The sequence below is a fragment of the Manis pentadactyla genome, chromosome 15, assembly GCF_030020395.1.
Source record: "Manis pentadactyla isolate mManPen7 chromosome 15, mManPen7.hap1, whole genome shotgun sequence".
Lineage (NCBI taxonomy): Eukaryota > Metazoa > Chordata > Mammalia > Pholidota > Manidae > Manis > Manis pentadactyla.
Window position 1 is genome coordinate 23,780,188 of NC_080033.1, and position 22,406 is coordinate 23,802,593.

The window sequence follows — 22,406 nt, forward strand, 5'->3', positions numbered from 1 at the left end:
ATACGCCTGAAATAGAATTTTCTAACACCTTTTGTGGTTGGAAATACTGAATTTAAATAGGACTGTGGATACAAACAAAAAAAGCAAGATGTGGATTGATGTGCCTATTTCAGTAAAATGCAGCCACGTTATTTCTGAAATATGGGTACTAAAATTAATAAAATGACAAGCAGAAAAAACAAAAATCAGGAGATTTGTAGCACAGTGGCAATACGCCTTTAAGTAATGCTGTTAGATACTAATAAAAGGCATGAAAAATAACTTGTTTTATTTTGTTGAGGGTCTCTTCAGGTCACAATTCTCTGTTGTGTATACATTTAAGTGACATACTTTATTAATAATTAAAAAACATTACTGATACCAATGGCAATGACATGTATAACTATAAGAATTCTTTTAAATTTTCCTTTTAAGAAAGGAATCAGAAAAATGAGATAGTTGGGTCTGAACTCATGGTTATGGATTATTTTCTGATTTGAGTAAATAAAACTACATCTACCTAACATGTAATGTCCTTTTCAAACAAACACCCCATGTACCTCAGTAGTACCACTGTACCTGTCTTACATTATTTTACAAAAAAAAAAAAGCCGTATTTTTCTCATAAGCTGTACTGAATGGCACCTTTATTCTCTGGATTAAGTGACACAACTGGTGCACATGTTGAGTTAGGAAGCAGGAAGACACCACCATTTGATGATTTTGTTATATAATGGTAAGAACTTACATTAGATGCCTAAAACCAAACTTTTTAATGCAAAGAATGATCTACTATAATCTACTTTTGAAAGGCAAACCATTTAAACAATGATACTATTGGAAAAACAATCAGTAGACAAATCAACTATGTCATAATCTTACAAATACTTAATGGTTCAAATGAGAAAACTAGACACAGTATATTTAATGTGCCACCTGAAAAATGAGGTCTACACTCCCCCAACACAGCATATGAACTAGATTTTGCTGCACAAGGACTCTGAAAATGGTTCAAACATCTTACAGTCACTTGGATTCTGAGATATAAACCCAAACACAATACCTAAAGAAGCTTATTGCATGATACTAATTAAAAATTTAAGAATTTATAGGGTCAAAGATGTTCATTTTACATCTGTGTAGAAGAGTGCTGTGATCCTTCTTAGCTCTTCTAGTTTAATCAATAGTTCTACACCAAAGCCAACTACAACCTCCACCCAACCCATGAATTTGGCTTTAAACTCAAAAGAAACTATTCATTACAAAGTGGGGCATCAAGGTCTCTTTACTTATATCCTGGATTATTCAAGTAAACGGTCACTCTGGTTGAGCAGACTAGCTCCCATGGTTACCTTGCGCCACAGTTAGATATGCAGGTAGTGTGACTGCACCATCATTTTTGTGCCCACAGCGCTGAAAGGGTGAAGCAGGAGGGTACCATCAACTCTATAGGGTTGTCAGCAAGAAAACAAGCCAATGTTTTTTATAGCAGCATTATTTATTATTTAATCGTAAGTTGTTATTTTAAACAAATTGTGTTTGGCTTTAAATAGCAGAGATGAAGAAATAATGAGTTAGGTTAGAGTCACAAATTATGGATATGGGCTTAAGAAAAACAAAGACTTTACAAAAATCACAGAGGGAGAACTAATATAGCTGTTATATAACAGGGCTATAAAAACCTTTGTAAAAAGCTTTTCTCTTTCTGGTACCTTTAAGGCACTGATCATACTACTACTGCTCTTGTTCAGAGGTCAGCAAACTTTTTCTATCAGAACAGATAAGTACTTTGAACTTTGTGGGCCATATGGTTTCTGTCACAAACTACTCAATGCTGCTGTCGTATATCAAAAATAGCCATATACAATATGTAAACAAACGGGCATGGCTGTGTTCCAATAAAACTTTACAAATATGAATGGTAGGCCAGATTTGAAGCAATGGCTATCATCTAATCCCCCTTCTGTACCAGCACTGTCCAACAGTAATAAAACATGATCTACATATGTAATTTAATATTTTCTAGTAGCTACAGTAGAAAAATAAAAACAGGTGAAAATTTAATAATATATTTTACTTAATCCAAAATGTCATTTCAACATGTAATCAATATAAAAAGCTAATAAGCTAATATATATATATATATATATTTGGTAGTAAGTCTCCAAAACTGTTTTGTATTATACACAACAGACTATGTAGCATAGCATACTAAACATATTTTAAGTGCCACACGTGGCTAGTGGCTAACAAATTGCACCATATGTTCTGGATCTTCTATGCTGGAATTTCTACAAGTACTCTGGAGTTTAGTGACACAGTGTTGTGACTTGGTCCTTGAAAGATGGAGAATATATGTCCCTACTGAGATAGGACAAGGGATTACATAGGTTGAGAAGAAACATTTGGCCCCAGACACTTTGAGGTGGACCAGGATTCTAGGGCACAAACTGGTAACCAGGGCAATGATACAGTCAGATGACTTTAGCTTCACCTGCCAATGCAACAAAATCTAATGTGAGAAATTATTTGATTTAGACCACAAAATCATCAAGTTGTGAATGTAATATTGTAATCTTTGGCCTTAAATAAGGAATGCTAATTGTCACTAATAGAGCTAGTTTTTAGCACTTTGACTACAGGATTTAAACCATGTAATACAAAAATGTGATTTGGAAGATAAAATGAAGAAGTGTGTAAAAAGGAAAAGATCTTCAAAATTAATTTGCATTTTTAAAGACCATTAAAACAATCTAAATGCCTTTTCAATTATCTTCCTTTAACACAATTTAATGCTAGTCAGGAGTTTAACGAGTTACCAAAGGGCAATCACAAGCCTTATTTTAAACCTTGGGAAGTCCTTCATTATTTAAACCCAAATTTCTAAGAGATTAAATCAGTATTTCTAAGACAAGAATAGATATAACCTTTAGTTAATAAAACTTAGAGGCAAGTGTTTTTAACAAAAAATTTATTACCAAAATACAATATTAAAGTCAATACATGACAAACTCCTGTAAAGCAAAATAAATTATTCTAACATTATACAGTATTTCCAAAGGTAGTTAAAGAAGCACTATAGACCTTGCTTCACTGTTTGATGAACAGATAAACTGTTCTACCATGAACACAATCCTAGAGTTTTAGGCTTTAAGGCATGCAGCTTGAAGTGCAGGATAAATTTACAAAATGCAAATCATCCTATTTTAATAAGATACAGTGTCAGAATTAACTGTAGTCTTTACATGTCAGTGTTCCAGAAATTTTTAGACTTTGGCTAGAGAAGCAATGCCATAGTGTTACACAATACTTATTTCTTAAAAAAATACATGTATTCATGTTCATGAATATCAAACTCAAATTTCTATTAAATATATTTTATAGAATATTACTCAGAGCACCTTCTGTACAATAAAAAAGATTAAATAAAAGTCTATGAAAACTAAAAATATAGTAAGTTTCAATAGAGAAGCCTGCTTGTCTTTGTCAAGCCAAGTACATTGTGGGAAGATACAATGTAAACATGGGTGCCCACCATTTGCTTTATGAGAAAAGACAGAGAAAATAATAACGAAGCCACCAAGTTGTCTCAAATAGGATGAAAGACCTAGAACAAAGGCTTCATCAGTGTCACTACATTGCACTGGCTGGACACAGAACTTAAAAGCCTACAGATCAACTGGAATATAGGCATGGTACTATTAGAACACTGGGGTTACCAACCATATTCTGGATTATTATAGAAAGAAAGAAAATGATAGATCCCTGAAAAGTATTATTTATAATGATCAGAATGCATCATCTTCCCCCTCCCTACCTTTGACTTACCCATTAAGTTTATTTTAAAAACTATTTTCACTATCAAATCTTAGTGTTCACAGTGGACAAATACTATGAGCTTTATAGGGCAAAAGATCTAGTTTCAATAAATAAAATGTTATTCCTACAAAGGGAATTCCTGCTATTTTAATATCTATCTCTTGTACAATTAAAATTGCATATTTAGTCTTCATTATTACTTTTAGAAATACTCAATTATTCTTAGCAGTAGAGACATTGTTAACTTAAGGCTTGCCACAAAATGATAATGGGAAGGTACAGAATATCCTTGGTATAATGTTCTTCCTATAGGTCAGGAGAAAGCTTCTGAAAACATTCTAGGCCAAAATCAGATGAACTTTTAAAGGTTTTGAATTTCTGGGTTAATTTTTTCCCATGAGCTAGGGAAATTTTAAATTCATGATTCCAAATGGAAACTTAAAGAACAGTTGATGGAAGAGGTTTAAGGAAAAGAAGAAAGGAAATTAAAAACAAATTCACTGTTGAAATTTTGTGGTTTTTTTTTTTTTTTGGTTATTAGTATTTTCCAAATGATTGAATAAAATTAAGACAAGGAAAATTTATAAAACAAAATTCTTCTAAGTCTGTTAATTTTCAAAACAGATTTCTACAAAGAAACACTGAGTTTTAGCTAACAGCAATGAAAGAACTGAGTGGCAATAATGTGATAGTGGAACCACTTGAAATATTTAATTTGAATCTGAAATGAAAAATATTTGTTTTAATTATGAAAATGAGAGAATAAATATAAATCCACATGCAGTTGATTTAGAGAATATAATTTGGTATACATCACTTCATTTTATCTTTAAAAAAACCTGGTATTTAAAACAGTATCAGAAATGAATTTTCACATATAAGTTAAAGCTACCTAAATTAAAGAGCTGCAAAGTTACAATTAATTTTGTTTACTGAAATATCATCATGAAAATGAGATTAAGAAAACAAATCAGGTTGTGTTTTAAGATGCCTGGCCCAGTTTAGTTTCTAATGCTTAGTTCCTTAGATCTTAAAAATATTCATTCATTCAATTCCTACCTGGACTTTGGGGAGAGACTTCTTACCTAGAATGTGTCTACAGAGTATCCTATTCAATAAAGTTCAGAAATAGCACCGTGAAGATGGTGCACTGCATAGAGCACCAGCCTTTTGACTTGTAGGCAGAATTTACGAACAAAACAGTGTATATAAATAAATCATCAGAACCACAAAAGCAAAAAAAAACCCCAAACACAAATCGTTTTCTTCATCTTTGAAACATCATAATACAAAATATGTAATCACATCTACCTGATGGTGAGTTTTAATGCAAAAGTTGTTTTAGTTGGTTTTCCACATTGCACACTAACAAAATGGAATTTTCAAGACAGGAGAAATCCTGTAGATTCGCAAAATGTTTGTTATTACAAGCTTTATAAGCAACCTGAATTTTTACTTTATTTTAGCCACACTTGATTATGCCTCTTATGTTAAGTGTAACAAAATTAAAATCCAGAAGTAAAATCTCAATAGCAGTACTCATTCTAAAGGACTTCTAAATTTCACCCTGTTCCCCCAAATGGTTTTTATTTGAGTTCAAACTATTTCCAAGGTCTGATGATCAGATGCAAGTTTTTATTGTTTGTTGCTTTAAATAGACTCTTTCAGATAACAAGCTTGTTTTAGTTTAGAAGAGAGGATGAGGCAGCCTATGAACTACTGAGAAAATTGCAGTGTTCTAACACTCTGAAAAGAACCTTTGGGAAGTGCACTATGCTCAATGAATTACCATTTTTATGAACCTTGAGATTTGGTTTGAGTCTGATGGGAATTCACCTATTTCCTCCTTTGCCCACAAGAAATTTGCTATAAAATTAAGACAATAATTTACATCTTAAATGCCTATTTACAGTCCAGATTTGGATTTAGAGGTTTTCTTTCTTTCTTTCAGTAAACTAATATATCTTAGATTTAGTATATGATTAATTCCTATAAGTTTGGGGAAAGATTTAGGTAGATCATTTCAAAGCCCTCTGATGATATTTCTTCCTTGTTGACTCTTGGCAACGCTGAAAACCCCTCAAGAGAAATGACTCCCATTTCTCACAAGAGGCCTGTCAAAATTGAGAATGAAGAAAACTAAGCTCTGCTTAAGACGGTGACACTTCCTTAACAGTATGTTTTAGACTGGAAAGCTCTTTTTCAACTCTTTCACTTGCATTTGTACACTATAAGCTTTTACTAATAAATACACTCAATGCTAAAAAGAGGTAACAAGGGTTATTAATACAGGATTACATCTTTGCTTCTACCTCAACTTACTTCCTCTCACTGAAAATATTTAAATATTATTACTGCTTATCCATTTGGAATTCCTTTTATTACAATACAAATTTGGTTCTAAAGCCACATCTGTCATTTCCCCAAAAATCAATAACTATTTCTTTTGTGTCTAGTAAGGACTGATAGCACAAAAGTGGAATTGTGGTATAAAGGATTCCTCTTCTAGCATACTCCTCTTCAAGTAATTATTCAATCTAATTTGTGTTTAGAGTTGTGCTGTGGTCTTTATTTAGGATGATGTTTACGATTTCACCCTCATGCTCTTTCATATGATCCAAGAGATTCTCTTTGCTGGTAGATTCGAACCCACAAATGCAACAACAGAAGAGTAAAACACAATATTCCATACCATGAGGGGCTGGACTCGAGTTTTTTTCTAAACTATATGAGGTATTACTTGTAGGGCTCAATTTCTCATTCTCATTGGGACCTTTAACTTCACCAGGAGTCTGGGAAATCAGCTCTGAGGATGACCCCAAATTTTCTGAACATCCAGTGACAGGATCGGCTCTTTCTTCACTCCTGTGTAGTAGAGTCTTTTCAGAGGATTTACCCAGAACTCTTAAAAAACAAAACAAAGCACACCAAACCTTGAGTTGGTTATAATATAGGGCTATAAGTAATCCTAACTTTATATATAACAACAGGAAAGGGGTAGGATCAAATACCTGCCACTTTGTGAAATCGCATCATTAATAGCCTTGTTTACTTGTTCATAATTATAATTTTGGTCACTGGCATGCTTCCACATATGAGACTTCAAAGAAGGAGGATGGCTGCATACATACCCACACAGAGAGCATCTAAAAGACAAGTAGGAGGGAAATCGGATCAATCCTATGACATCATTTACAAAAATTATGGTGATTCTATAAGCAGTTATTATATTTCTTTCTCCTGAAGCCTTACTGGACATATTTCACTAAATCTACGACTGTCACTGAATCTAAGGGACATATTAATTTTAGAGGCTAAATGTCCTAGATTGGAATCCTAGAATCAATGAAATAAATCTTACATTATAAAGAATTTGTAAGAATCAAGACAAACATCCCAGATTACTTTAGCTATTACAGTATTTGGAAATATTTCTAATATAGTAACATACAAAGTCTTTGCTTTAAATTATTAAACAACATGCAAAGAAAAATACACAAAAATCAATACTCCATAACACTCTATTTCTTAAGACAGAAAAAAGGAAATAAATTTCCACATGAACTCTGATTATTTATAGAACCACAGAAAATGGTAAAAAAAGTAGTTGTCCTGAAAAGCTTCAAAAATTTTGATTTCATAAATAAAATAATAAACTTAAAAAGTTTCTATTCAAAATTGTTTCACATAATTGGGTACACTTGGTAAAATCTGAACTGAGTGAAGTAAGTTAAAAAATTAACAGACTATTTTCAGAGCACTTACAGGTTTATCCCTACTCTCTCCTGCATCCAGTTCCTATTATTAACATCTTGCATCAGTGTGGAATATTGATTACAACCAATATTGATACATTATTAGTAACTAAAGTTCACAGTTTACATTAGGGCTCACTCACTGCATTGTACAGTTCTATGTGTTTTGACAAATATATAGTGTCAAGTATCCACCATTACAATATCATACCGAATAATTTCCTTGCCCTAAATATCCTCTGTGCTCTACCTATTCATCCATCCTACTCCCTGAATCTCTGGCAACCACTGAATCTTTTACTGTCTCTACAGTTTACCTTTTCTAGAATGTCACATAGTTGGAATCATATAATATGTAGCCTTTTCAGGCTGGTTTCTTTCACTTAGCCATAAGGCATCTAAGGTTCCTTCATGTCTTTTCACGGCTTGATAGCTCCTTTCCTGTTGCTGAATATTATTTCATTGTATGGATGTTCCTCAGTTTGTTTATCCATTTACCTACTGAAGGACATCTGGCTGCTTTTAAGTTTTGGCAATTATGAATAAAGCTGCTATAAACATTCATGTACGGGTTTTTGTGGATATGAGTTTCCATCATTTGGGCAAATACCTTGGAGCACAATTTGCTGGACAGTATGGTAAAATTATGTTTATTTTTCAGAAAACTACAAATGTACTTTTATTTAAAAGACATTATATTAAGCATTCAATCACAAACCTAACAAATCAGGTAACTTACCTGAACTCTTCCCCACAATAAGAGAAATGTTCAGTAATAATGAAGCACAAAGGAAATCAAAAGGCTTAAGAGTAAAGAAGACAAATTTTGCAAGGACTAAACTCTTATTCTAACCCACTTTTAACTTTATGATGACATTGAGCAGTATTATCTTGTATGTTCTGAGGCTTCAAGTCCAAGGCCAATGAAGGGCCTCTTACCTCAAGAAAATACCAGGGCACTTACAGGTAATAAATATACAATTTTTGAAAGAACTTCCCAGAAATTCAAACATACAAAAATATGTACAATTATTATTAATAATCAGAGAAATGAATCAAACCCATAAGACTAACAATGTTAGTAAGTCTGATAATACCATTTTTGCACAGATGTGGAGAAATGGAAATAGACAAATTGCATGTATGTATGTACAAGCACTCTGAAGAATAATTTGGTAACATCTGTTAAGACTGAAGAGGCACACACCTGTGATCCTGCAATTCCAGTTTTCCAGGGGTCTACCCTGGAAAGACATTCTTACACTGTTGATAAAGATACATATGCAAGAATAATCACTGTAGCTGTGAATAATAAAAACAAGGCCAGAGCCCACAACCAACAGTTTTCCACATATGGAAATAAATTGATTTATTTTCATATAATGGAACATTATACAGTGATTAAAATTAAAGAACTAGATATACACTTACCACCACAAACCTATGTCAGTAATGATCAGTGGAAAGAAAAAGCGAGTAACAAAAGGAGTTGTTTGGTTCATCATTTAAATAAATAGTTAAAACACCAAAACCAGTATATATTATTAATACACACACAGGTATATACATCTACACTCACACAGGCACACGAACATATGTAGCAAAGTTTTTAAAAATGCCAGGAAATTATATATATTAATATCAGGACATTGGCAAGGAAGGAGTGAAGAAGTAAGGAAGTGAGGTTCTAGCTGTTCCTATATTTTATTTCTTTAAAATGCAGTAAAATGTTTAAAATGTCTTATTTACTTTAAAAACTCATAGACTATTCTCTTGAAAACTTTACAGCTTGCATAAAAAAGCTACATTACGGGCTACACAAACAGAAAACTAATCTTATTCTGCCCATTTTTATCTGAAATGCAATACTTACTGATATATCTCAATAAATCTGTTTTCATTAACATTTAGAAAAGGGTCAGCAGTTGTCAATCACTCTCAACCCTATGCCACTAAACTCAGTGTCCATACCTATGACTGTACTCATCACACTGTGGAGGGAGTGTAATGTGGTTACAGTCCCCTGCATAGTGTTTCTGGATTGGTTCCCAGAAAGGAGCAACTGCCCTAAACTACTGTGGCCTGGCACCCAACTCGACACTGAGTGTGTGAGTGAAACAGTCAAGGCCCACCTGCTTCCACCAAGAATAATGCCTTTTAACATGTCAAACATTTACATGGTGATTTATAATATAAAGTACCTTTTAATTTATATTATGCAAAGGGGAAATATACATGAAATCTTGGCTCTTCAGATTACTGACTCTTCACATATATTCATATTGTTGCCCCGAAGCTTCACCAGAAAATTCTGTATCTAGAATGACCCACAGAATGCTGGATTCCCTGAATGAAAAGTCAATCTTATGCAAAGAGAACTTCATACTTCAAGAAAAATGGATCATGAAATAAATGCCAAAGATTGCAAATTTGCCCCACAGAACATCTACAATGTTACTCAAACCTTTAAAAAATAAGAGTGGTGAATTATTCAGTTAAATAACTGATTTGTCCTTTAAAAAAAATAAACTTTAATTTTAGAATGGTGTTAGAGATTCATGGAAAAGTTGAGTTTCTCCTATTGTTAACATCCTATATTATCATGGTACATCTGTTATAAGTAAAGAATCAAAGTTAATACTTATACTCTAAGTCCACACCTTATTCAGATGTCCTGTTTTTTTTTTTTTCTTTTTGTACCTAATGTCCTTTGACTGTTCCAGGATCCCATCCAGGATACTACAGTACATTTAACTGTCATATCTCCTTAGGATCATCTAGACTATAAAGTTTCTCTGATTTTGTTTTTAATGACCTTGACATATTTGAAGAATACTGGTTAGGTATTTTGTAGACTGTCCCTCAATTTGGGTATGCCTGATGCTTCTCTCATGTCAGACTAGGGTCCTGGGTTCTTGGGAGGAAGACCACAGAGGTACAGTGCTATTCTTATCATATATCATATATCACATCACATCACATCATATCCAGGGTACATGTTATCAACCTGATTTAGCACCTGGCTGAGGTCAAGTTTCTCCACAATAAAGTTACCCTTTCCTATTCTTTCTTTCCATACTGTACACACTGGCAGCAAGTTCCTATGTACAGCCCACAATTAAGGAGCAGGAATTATATAATCCATCTCCTTGAGGACAGAATATTATCTACATAAATTATTTCAAATTCTTCTGTACAGGAGAGTTGTCTATTGTCCCTCATTTGCTTATTTATTCAATCATTTATTTATATCAGTATGGATTGTGAATACTTACTTTGGGATTTAATCCAATATTACATTATTTATTTTGTTGGTCAAATTACTGAGGGCTAATTATCAGTTAGCTCCAATGTCCCACTGACACACTCTTTGTTCGGTGTGTGGAGCACTTTACTTTTTGGCACTACCAGATGCTCCAGGCTTACCCTGTATATTTCCTGCCCCACACCAGCACTAGATCAGTCATTTCTCTAAGCCATTTTTCTGGTTCCTTTTATTGGAGAATGGTATTAGAAACCAAGATTTAGGTACTGTGTGACTGCTTTACTTTTATAAATAACTTATTTTCCTGAGTTCAAAATCCACTGTGGATAATTAGAAATAGACAAGGAAAAAAGGAGAAAATAAAAATCACTCATAACATTACCATTAGATATAACCAGTTATTATAATTTTGATGTGTATTTCCCCATCTTAAAATACATACAAAATTGGGATCATTCATGTTTTTTATTTTGTTAATATTGTTAAATTTTATATGTAAAATATAATATATAACAAGCCTTCTATAGTAAAGTAAACTTAATATAACTTAAATTTTCTACTATAAAGTATTTTGTGGCTGCCCAGAATTCCACCATTGGATGGAACCGGTAGAATAACTATCCACAACTCATTATTATTTTATGCAAAAATATTATTCTAAAAATTGACAATTACAAACTTCTAGTTTGTGATTCAAAATCTAAGAAGCTTGGGAAATGCTATTCCATCCTAACAGTAAGCAAAAAGCTGAACAAACTGAAAAAAATAGAAAACTCTTCTTAGATATGTAAGAGAAGTGAAGTCACAGGGCAAACCATTGCCCTCAAAATTGGAGAGACCAACAGGCAAATATAGAGAATAGCAACTTAGTGGTGTAGAAACCCAAGAGCTGAAACCTCCAAGGAACCAGGGCTGGTATAGGGCAACCTGACCTATAATTGATGAACTGCTGAAGGCTAAGTGTGGACAGTAAGAGAGTAGAAAACTTGAGGGTGATGCAGTCATCCTTCCCTCCCTTTTGGGTTCACCCTGGGAATTCTACCAGGTTCTTAGGGACTACTGGAGAAAAATTCGTTTTTTGCTTCAGGCAGGTGGAGGGGTAAAAGAACCACTGTTAACTACACTCAGCATTCTTTTCTTAATAAGGTCGGTTCTCAGGAAAAACTATTTAACCACAGCCAAACTGGCTGGAGTTTCATCAGAGCATAACTGACCTGAGAGGGAAAGGAAATACAAAATTCCAGCCCACTCTAGCTATTTTGTCCCAAGGAGGGATATAGGAGACTGAGAAGCATGTTTAAGGCTTGCAATTTAGAGTCTAAGAAGTACACCGAAAGGCTGACACCTAATCATAGGACTATAGAACATGTCTCTTCCCCACATTACTACACTACATTATTAAAGGCCTATTTACAGCAGTGCCTTTTACCCACTACATCATACTTTGCTATCAAGGAAAAACTACAAGACATACTAAATGGCAAAAACCAAAGTTTGAAGAGAAAAAGCAAGCATCAGAACAAGACTCATTAATGGCAGGATGTTGCAATTATCAGACTGGTGATTTAAAACAACTGACTGATATGCTAAGAGTGTGAATGAAAAAGTACACAGCATGCAGTAGTAGATGGGTAATGAAAGCAGAGAGATGGAAAGTCTAACAAAGAACCAAGAAACGCTAGAAATTAAAAATACATAAAATAAATGAAGAGTACCTTTGATGGTTTATTAGTAGATTGGACATGGCTGAGGAAAGAATCTCAACAGAAACCTCCAAAATTGGAAAGCAAACAGTAAAGAAACTGGGAAAAAAAAGACAACCGCAAAGGTTAAAATATGCAAAATGGGAATGCCACAAGAAAGAAAGGAACAGAAGAAATACTCAAAACATTAACTGAGAATTTCCCCAAATTAATGTCAGAAACCAAACCACAGGTCCAGAAAGCTCAGAGAATACCAACCAGGATAAATGGCAGAAAAACTACACTTAGGCATCTAGGCATATAACTTTGAAGTACAGAAAATAAAAAGACAACCTGAAAGAAGCCTGACAGAAAAAAAGCACCTTATGTATAAAGGAGTAAGAATTTCACCTGGCTTCTCCTCAGTGACCATGAAAACAAGAGTGGTGTATGATATTTAAAGTGTTGAAATAAGAATCAACCTAGAATTCTGTATCCAGCAAAATTATTCAAAAGTGAAGCAGAAATATTTTATTAAACAAAAATCAAAGGAATTTATTTTGCAAGGAATACAGCAAATACAACTCAACCTTGAAAACAACCTGAAGACTGCAGAACAGACTACCTACATGTGGGGAAGAACAGAAGACCTCACAGAAAAGGGTGAAGCAGCAAAGCCAAGATTGAGCAGGACCCAAGCTCTCCCACAACCCCAGCCTACAGGTGGGAGAAAGAGGAATGGAGCAGGGAGGGGTTAGGAGCCCAGGAATGCTGAATGCCTGGCCCTGGAGATCTCTGGGAGCACTAGCTCACATTAACATTGGTTCTCCTGATTAGTAGGGCTGGACACCAAGGACAGGTGGAATACTCAGGGAAGCTGAGACTCCAGCCGCTTGTGAAGAACAGGCAAACTCCACTGGTCTCCCTGAGACAAAAGCAGAGGTGACAGTCTGAAAGACTTATTAGCAGTGGGAGGAGTGCCAGAGGAGCGAGGATTAGACGGAGCTCTCTCCTCAGGAGAAAGGGCAGGTGGATGATACCTCCCAAGTCCTCCCTCGGCCCAACAGGTAGGAAACTCTCAGGAACCCCAGATGCACCTCACTGGCAACGCAGCTCTGAGGCTCCTGCCTGCACACACTTGCCAACTAACACACTTGGCCCAGCAGCAGTGTCAGACTTTGCTGCCTGGCAGGTAGAGGGAGACTCTTCCAGCTTTCTTCGGTCTGTTTCAGCCCAACTGGAGACGTGCCTGCAGGAGCCAGTCCCAAGAACTCCTTCTGCCCCACGGTTGTCCAAGCCGGGTGCTACATGTTGGGGCTGGGCAAAGCTGAACAGCAGCGCGCCCACCCCATTAACCCTGCAGCCCTGCCACTGCTGCAGGGCAAGCAGAGGGCACCCTGCCCACAATGATTCCAACAGAGACTTCTGTGTTGATCACAAAGGTGTGGCTGAAGCAAACTGCCAGCCCAGACTCAGACCACTACAGAGGATAGGCAGAAAGGCAGCCCAACACACTACACACCAACAGCCGGAGCTCCTGCAAAGTAGAACCAGATACTGGAGAATAAAGAGTCTCGAGCTTCTGGGCACCAGAGGACACTTCCTTCATAAAGCTATTACTTCATAGGCCGGGAAGCATAGCAGAGCCATCTAATACAAAGGAAGAAACACAGAAACCCTGACAAAATGAGTAGGCAGAGGAATATGTTCTGAACAAAACTACAGGACAAGACACTAGAAAGACGGCTAAATGAAAGGAGAGCACCAATCTTTATCAATAAAGACTTCAAAGTAAGTCATAAACATACTCATGGATCTACAGAACAATATTCAAGATCTCAGGGAGGATTTCAACAGAGAGACAGAAGACTTGAAAAAGAACCACTCAGAGCTGAGGAATACAGTATCTGAAATGAAATATACAATGGAAGGATTTAAGAGTAGATTATTGCAGGAAGAAGAGACAGTGAGATGGAAATTAGACAACAGGAACACAATGAAGCTGAGGAAAAAATAGAAAGAAGGATCTCTAGGCATGAAATAATAATAAGCTGTGTGATCAATCCAAACAGAATAATATTCTCAAAATAGGGGAACCAGAAAGAGAAGAGGGAGACAAAGGGATAGAAAGTATTCTTGAGGAAGTAACTGTTGAAAATGTCCCCAATTTGGGAAAGGAAATAAGACACTCAGGTCATGGAAGTACAGAGCGCCCCTAACAAAAGGAACCCCAAGGCAACACCAAGACATCTATATAATAATTACAATGGCAAAGATCAGGGATAAGGAGAGAGAGCTGAAAGCACCCAGAAAGAGAAAAAAGATTACTTATAAAGCAAACCACATCAGGCTATCAGTAGACTTCTCAGCAGAAACTTTACAGGCCAGAAGGGAGTGACATGATATATTTAATGTAATGAAACTGAAGGACCTCCAACCAAGGATCCTCTACCTGCTAAGATTATCATTTAAATTTGAAGCAGGGATTAAACAATTTACGGATAAAAGTTGAAGAAATTTACTACTACCAAGCGAATCATACAGGATATGTTAAAGGGATTGCTGTAAATGGAAATGTTCCTAAGGCTAAATGGCTTTCACCAGTAAAAATAAACCCACAGTAAAGGTAGTAGACCAATTAATTACCAAGCAAGTATAAAATTAAAAGAAAACAAAAGCAGCAAAGTCTACTATTCACAAAATCAGTCAAGGGATACACAAATGGCACAGATTATGACATCTAATACATAAAGTGTGGAGGAAGAAGAAGAAGAAAAGTACTTTTAGATTGTGTTTGACACAGAGCAATCAGCAATTTTAAGATACACTATTGTATAGTAAGGAAACCATTCTTGAACCTTTGGTAACCACAAAATTAAAGTCAACAACAGATACACACACACACAAATCCAATTGTAACACTAAAGAAAACCACCAAATAGCAAGAAAAGTATAAGAGAATTCAAGAAAGGAACAGAGGAGCTTTAAAAACAACCAGAAAACAATTAATAAAATGGGGTAAGTACATATCTATCAATAATCACCTTAAATAAAAGTGGACTGAATGCACCAATTAAAAGACACAGAGTGGAAGAATGGATTAAAAAAAACAAGACCCAGTGCACCCCTATGTTTATCGTAGCACTATTTACAATAGCCAAGAATTGGAAGCAACCTAAATGTCCATCGATAGATGAATGGATAAAGAAGATGTGGTACATATACACAATGGAATACTACTCAGCCATAAGAAAAGGGCAAATCCTACCATTTGCAGCAACATGGATGGAGCTGGAGGGTATTATGCTCAGTGAAACAAGCCAAGTGGAGAAAGAGAAATACCAAATGATTTCACTCATCTGTGGAGTATAAGAACAAAGGAAAAACTGAAGGAACAAAACAGCAGCAGAATCACAGAACTCAAGAATGGACTAACAGGTACCAAAGGGAAAGGGACTGGGGAGGATGGGTGGGTAGGGAGGGTTAAGGGGGGGGAGAAGTAGGGGGGTATTAAGATAAGCATGCATGAGGGGGTGGGAGAAAGGGGAGGGCTGTTCAACACAGAGAAGGCAAGTAGTGATTCTACAACATTTTGCTATGCTGATGGACAGTGACTGTAAAGGGGTTTATAGGGGGGACCTGGTATAGGGGAGAGCCTAGTAAACATAATATTCGTCATGTAAGTATAGATTAGTGATACCAAAAATAAAAAAAAAAAAAGGCAGTTCCTGTGTGGTAACCTCCAATGAGTTCTACACAAGGGTATAAAGGGCATATAAAAGTGTAGGCTAAGGGTCTGTTTGTGTTTATACAGAGGATCAAAGCCTAATTGGGCTACCCCGAAAATGAACTAAGATACGATATGAAAAAGAACTTCCAACATCAGCACTCTCTGGAAGACTCATGCCAGAAGATGATCATCAAAAAACCCCAACAAGGATCCACGCACTGCTACAGCTGTAGATGCACTCATCCCACCAGTTCCTGGACTTGCCATGGGAATGAGGAAGGAGATATCTAAGCTGGCCTGTGCATACAGTAAAACAACAAATTTGACTGGATCTATACTGTTGGAACTCAATCAAGAATTAGGAGAAGTGCAAATTGTAGCACTCCAAAATCTTACAACTACAGACTATTTACTGTTAAAAGAACATAAGGGATGTGAACATTCCCCAGGAATGGGTTGTTTTAATTTGTCTGATTTCTCTCAGACTGTTCAAGTTCAGTTGGACAATATCCACCATATCATAGATAAGTTTTCACAAATGCCTAAGGTGCCTAACTGGTTTTCTTGGTTTCACTGCAGATGGCTGGTAATTACAGGTATGCTTTGGTTATGCAACTATACTCCTATTATGTTAATGTGTGTGCACAATTTAAGTAGTAGCTTAAAACCTATACATGCTGAAGTTACTCTACAAGAAGATATGTCAAAGAAATAAACGATCTTCCTATGTTTTCTTCCGCCTGCTACTTCTATAGCTTTTCTTCTTCCTTCCTAATTACAACCCTTAAACAGAATTCGTGCCTCATATCAAATTTACCGAGTATCATAATTCTTCCAAGTGGTGAAGATACCTCAAGACAAATGCTGGGCATAGAAGCTACAGGGCATAAATATGCAAAGAAATAAAAAGCTAACCATTTCAAACAATAAGGCTTCTCTCTCACTTACCAACTTTACATTTCCCTGTATGGCCCCGGAAGATGACTGGTTAGCCAGAGACGGGTAAGATTCCTCAAGGGAGGAACAACCTAAGACAGGCACAGTCGCAGGGGGGTCATCAGGTGAGAAATTGGGGATCAACAGAGGTGAGGCTTAGAACCTCACCCCCCGTTCTGAGAGAAATCTTCTGCATACGTGGATGTTTGATTGCCATTGTCTAGCTTGGATTAACACATAGTCTGCAGGCACACACCTGATCATCTACATTTGCTCTCTTACAACACTAAACTATGTTTTCTACCTTTATCTTGTATCTACCTACCACTTCAGCGTTTTATTAAAAATAATAATAATAAAGAGAGAAATGTGGTATCCACATATAAATCAAGTATAAAAATCATATGAGTATTCATATTTGAACTGTTTATAGTTCATAATGCATGAGCAAAACCGAAAGTTTCTGTGATGACTGCCCTTGTACTGTTCACCATGTAACTTATTCACTATGTAAGAATTTGTTCTCCATGTAAGACCTTGTTTTTTATGCTTCAGAAGATTGGAGAGTGATGAAAATTAGGCTTGGGGTGGAGTAATGATTGTGCATTGAGCATTGACTCCCCTATACAGAAATTTATTGTTGTTAACAACCATTTGATCAATAAATATGAGAGATGCCCTCACAAAAAAAAAAAAAAAAAAAGTACACACTTCCAATTGTAAAATAAATAAGTAACCGGGATGTAATGTATAGCATAAGGAATATAGTCAAAATATTGTAATAACTTGGTATGGTGATAGCTGGTACCTAGAATTATCATGTATATAAATGTTGAATCACTGTGTTGTACACCTGAAACTAATGTAATGTAATACTGTGTGTCAGCTACCCTTCAATAAAAAATAGTTATCTACAAAAAAAAAAAAAAGAAAAAAAAACAAGACCCAGAGGAGGATCAAGATGGCAGTGTGAGCAGGACAGCAGAAATCTCCTCCCAAAACCATATGTATTTTTGAAACGGCAGTAAATACAACTACACCTAATAGAGAGACCAGAAGATACAGTACAACAGCCAGGCTACATCTACATCTGCAAGAACTCAGCATCTCACGAAAAGGTAAGATAGAAAGCTGTGACCCGGGGGGACCCGAGCACTCCCCACACCCCAGCTCACCAGTGGGAGGAAAAGAATCAGAGTGGGGAGGGAATGGAAGCACAGTACTGCTAAATAACCAGCTTGAGTAATCTGCACTGGGAGCACAGACACACATTGCATGGTGTACTGGATATTAGAGACAAAAAAGTAAAATCCGAGATGGAGATTGTGAGTGGGTCCCCATAGCCAGCTTCCGTGGGTCAAAAGAAAAGTGGGTGCTTTTGAAAGTCTTAAAGGGACAGGGGCTTAATAGCCGGATGGAATCATCCTATCACACTCAGCCCAGCAGGCTGGGAATCCTAAGTTACTTCAGGCACCCTAACCCCCTGGGTGACAACACAGCTTTGAAGCCCCTCATGGCGATAAGCAGCCTGCCATTCCTTGCCCCCAGCTGGCACTGCAAACAAACCCAATGACCCACCACAGCGGCAGAGAAGCCAGAGAGTAGTCACGCCCACAGCAATCAACCAGAGTCTCCTCCGAGTGTGCAGCTAACAGCGACAGACCCAGAGGCTGCCACCAATGTGTAGCTGCCCGGCACAGACAGAGGAAGCTGGAGCAAGGCACAAAGGGGCACTGTTCTCGCAGAACACACCTGGCATGTCTGCCACTCCCCGCAGGGCTCTGGGCTATCCCAAGGGCTGCCCTGCCCACGGCAGCTCAGGAGATTAACCCAGAGGCTGCTCCTGGTGTGCGGGTAACCGACACAGGCAGCAGAGAAGGGCAAGGTGACCAGCAAGCAGGAAGGGACTTTGTTCCCCCAGCTGACAAATGCGCCACCTGCCTATGACCACCTCTATCATCATGAAAAAGCAGAAGAATCTGGTCCAGTCAAGAATTGCTCAGACAACCCCAGAGGGAGGGCCTGGGGAGATAGATATAACCAATCTTCCTGAAAAAGAATTCAAAATAGAGGTCATAACAATGCCGATGGACCTGCAGAGAAATATGCAAGAGTTAAGGGATGAAGTCAGGAGGGAGATAACAGAAATGAAATAATTTCTGGAAGGACTTAAGAGCAGACTGAATGAGGTGCAAGAGACTGTTAATGGAATAGAAATCAGAGAACAGGAATACAGAGAAGGTGAGGCAGAGAGAGACAAAAGGATCTCCAGGAATGAAAGAATATTAAGAGAACTGTGTGACCAATCTAAATGGAACAATATTCGCAAAATAGGGGTACCAGAAGAAGAAGAGAGAGAAAAAGGGATAGATAATGTTTTTGAAGAAATAATCACTGAAAAATTCCCCAAGCTATGGGAGGAAATAGTCTCACAGACCATGGAAGTCCACAGATCTCCCAACACAAGGGACCCAAGGAGGACAACACCAAGACATATAATAAATAATATGGCAAAGATCAAAGACAAAGACGGTATTAAATGCAGCCAGAGAGAAAAAAAAGATCACCTACAAAGGAAAACCCATCAGGCTATCATCAGACTTCTCAACAGAAACCTTACAGGCCAGAAGAGAATGGCATGCTATATTTAATGCAATGAAACAGAAGGGCCTTGAACCAAGGATACTGTGTCCAGCATGATTACCATTTAAATATGAAGGAGAGATTAAACAATTCCCAGACAAGCAAAAGTTGAGGGAATTTGCCTCCCACAAACCATCTCTACAGGATATTTTAAAGGGAATGCTCTATATGAAAGCACTCCTAAGGCTAAATAGATGTCACCAGAGAAAATAAAGTCACAGTAAAGAAAGCAGACCAATCAAATACTAACTAAAGGCAAAAAACAAAACCCAACTACTCAGAAAAGCAGTCAAAGGAAACACAAAGGAGTACAGAATAAAACACCCAACATATAAAGAATGGAGGAGGAAGAATAAGAAGGGACAGAAATAAAGAATCATCACACTGTGTTTATAACAGCTTAATAAGAGAGTTAAGTTAGACAGATACATAGTAAAGAAGCTACCCTTGAACCTTTGGTAAACACGAATCTAAAGCCTGCAATGGCAATAAGTATATATCTATCGATAATCACCCTAAATGTAAATGGACTGAACACACCAATCAAAAGACACAGAGTAACAGAATGGATAAAAAAGCAAGACCCATCTATATACTGCTTAAAGAGACTCACCTGAAACCCAAAGACATACACAGACCAAAAGTCAAGGGATGGAAAAACATATTTCGTGCAAACATTAGGGAGAAAAAAGCAGGTGTTGCAGTACTAGTATCAGACAAAATAGACTTCAAAACAAACAAAGTAACAAGAGATAAAGAAGGACATTACATAATGATAAAGGGCTCAGTCCAACAAGAGGATGTAACCATAATAAATATATATGCACCCAATACAGGAGCACCAACATATGTGAAACAAATACTAACAGAATTAAAGGAGGAAACAGAATGCAATGCATTCATTTTAGGAGACTTCAACACACCACTCACTCCAAAGGACAGATCCACCAGACAGAAAATAAGTAAGGACACAGAGGCACTGAACACCACATTAGAACAGATGGACCTAACAGACATCTACAGAACTCTACACCCAAAAGCAGGAGGATACACATTCTTCTCAAGTGCACATGGAATATTTTCCAGAATTGACCACATACTAGGCCACAAAAAGAGCTTCAGTAAATTAAAAAAGATTGAAATTCTACCAACCAACTTCAACCACAAAGGTATAAAACTAGAAATAAATTGTACAAAGAAAGCAAAAGGCTCACAAATACATGGAGGCTTAACAACATGCTCCTAAATAATCAATGGATCAATGACCAAATTAAAATAGAGATCAAGCACTATATGGAGACAAATGACAACAACAGTACAAAGCCCCAACTTCTGTGGGATGCAGCAAAAGCAGTTCTAAGAGGAAAGTATACAGCAATCCAGGCTTATTTAAAGAAGGAAGAACAATCCCAAGTGAATAGTCTAAAGTCACAATTATTGAAATTGGAAAAAGAAGAACAAGTGAGGCCCAAAGTCAGCAGAAGGAGCGACATTAGATCAGAGAAGAAATAAATAAAATTGAGAAGAATAAAACAATAGAAAAAAGTCAATGAAACCAAGGGCTGATTCTTTGAGAAAATAAACAAAATAGATAAACCCCTAGCCAGACTTATTAAGGGAAAAAGAGAATCTACACAAATCAACAGAATCAGAAACGAAAAAGGAAAAATCATGACAGACCCCACAGAAATACAAAGAATCATTAGAGAATACTATGAGAATCTATACGCTAAGAAGCTGGAAAACCTAGAAGAAATGGACAACTTCCTAGAAAAATACAACCTTCTAAGACTGACCAAGGAAGAAACAGAAATCTAAACAGACCAATTATGAGCAATGAAACTGAAGCAGTAATCAAAAAACTACCCAAGAGCAAAACCCCTGGACCAGATGGATTTACCACAGAATTTTATCAGACATACAGAGAAGACATAATACCTATTCTCCTTAAAGTTTTCCAAAAAATAGAACAGGAGGGAATACTTCCAGACTCATTCAATGAAGCCAATATCACCCTAATACCAAAACCAGGCAAAGACCCCACCAAAAAAGAAAATTACAGATCAATATCCCTGATGAACATAGATGCAAAAATACATAACAAAGTATTAGCAAACTGAAATCAAAAATACATTAAGAGAATCATACACCATGAACAAGTGGGATTCATCTCAGAGATGCAAGGATGGTACAACATTCGAAAATCCATCAACATCATCCACCACTCACAACAAAAAGAAGGACAAAAACCATATGATCATCTCCATAGATGCTGAAAAAGCATTTGACAAAATTCAACATCCATTCATGATAAAAACTCTCAACAAAATGGGTATAGAGGGCAAGTACCTCAACATAATAAAGGCCATATATGATAAACCCACAGCCAACATCATACTGAACAGCGAGAAGCTGAAAGCTTTACACCTAAGATCGGGAACAAGACAGGGATGCCCACTCTCCCCACTGTTACTCAACATAGTCCTGGAGGACCTAGCCACAGCAATTAGACAAAACAAAGAAGTACAAGGAATCCAGATTGGTAAAGAGGCAGTCAAACTGTCACTATTTGCAGATGACATGGTATTGTACATAAA

The 22,406-nt window shown here is 36.6% G+C and overlaps 1 protein-coding gene across 7 annotated transcripts in view; it reads right to left on the reverse strand.

The window, feature by feature from the left end:
* Nucleotides 1–2,737: 2,737 nt before the first annotated feature.
* ZNF507 (zinc finger protein 507) overlaps nt 2,738–22,406 on the reverse strand; it is a 58,197-nt gene continuing 38,528 nt past the window's right edge. For 4 of the 7 annotated variants that reach the window (XM_036929888.2, XM_036929887.2, XM_036929889.2 and 1 more), the window contains 2 exons: nt 6,810–6,944; nt 2,738–6,702 (listed from right to left, as the gene is read on the reverse strand). In XM_036929888.2, coding sequence (XP_036785783.2) covers nt 6,336–6,702; nt 6,810–6,944 — 502 coding nt within the window. In that variant the 3' untranslated portion in view covers nt 2,738–6,335. Of the gene's footprint in view, nt 6,703–6,809; nt 6,945–22,406 lie in introns of those variants that run through there. The other 3 variants (XR_005033450.2, XR_005033449.2, XR_008994049.1) reach the window with 2 other exon arrangements.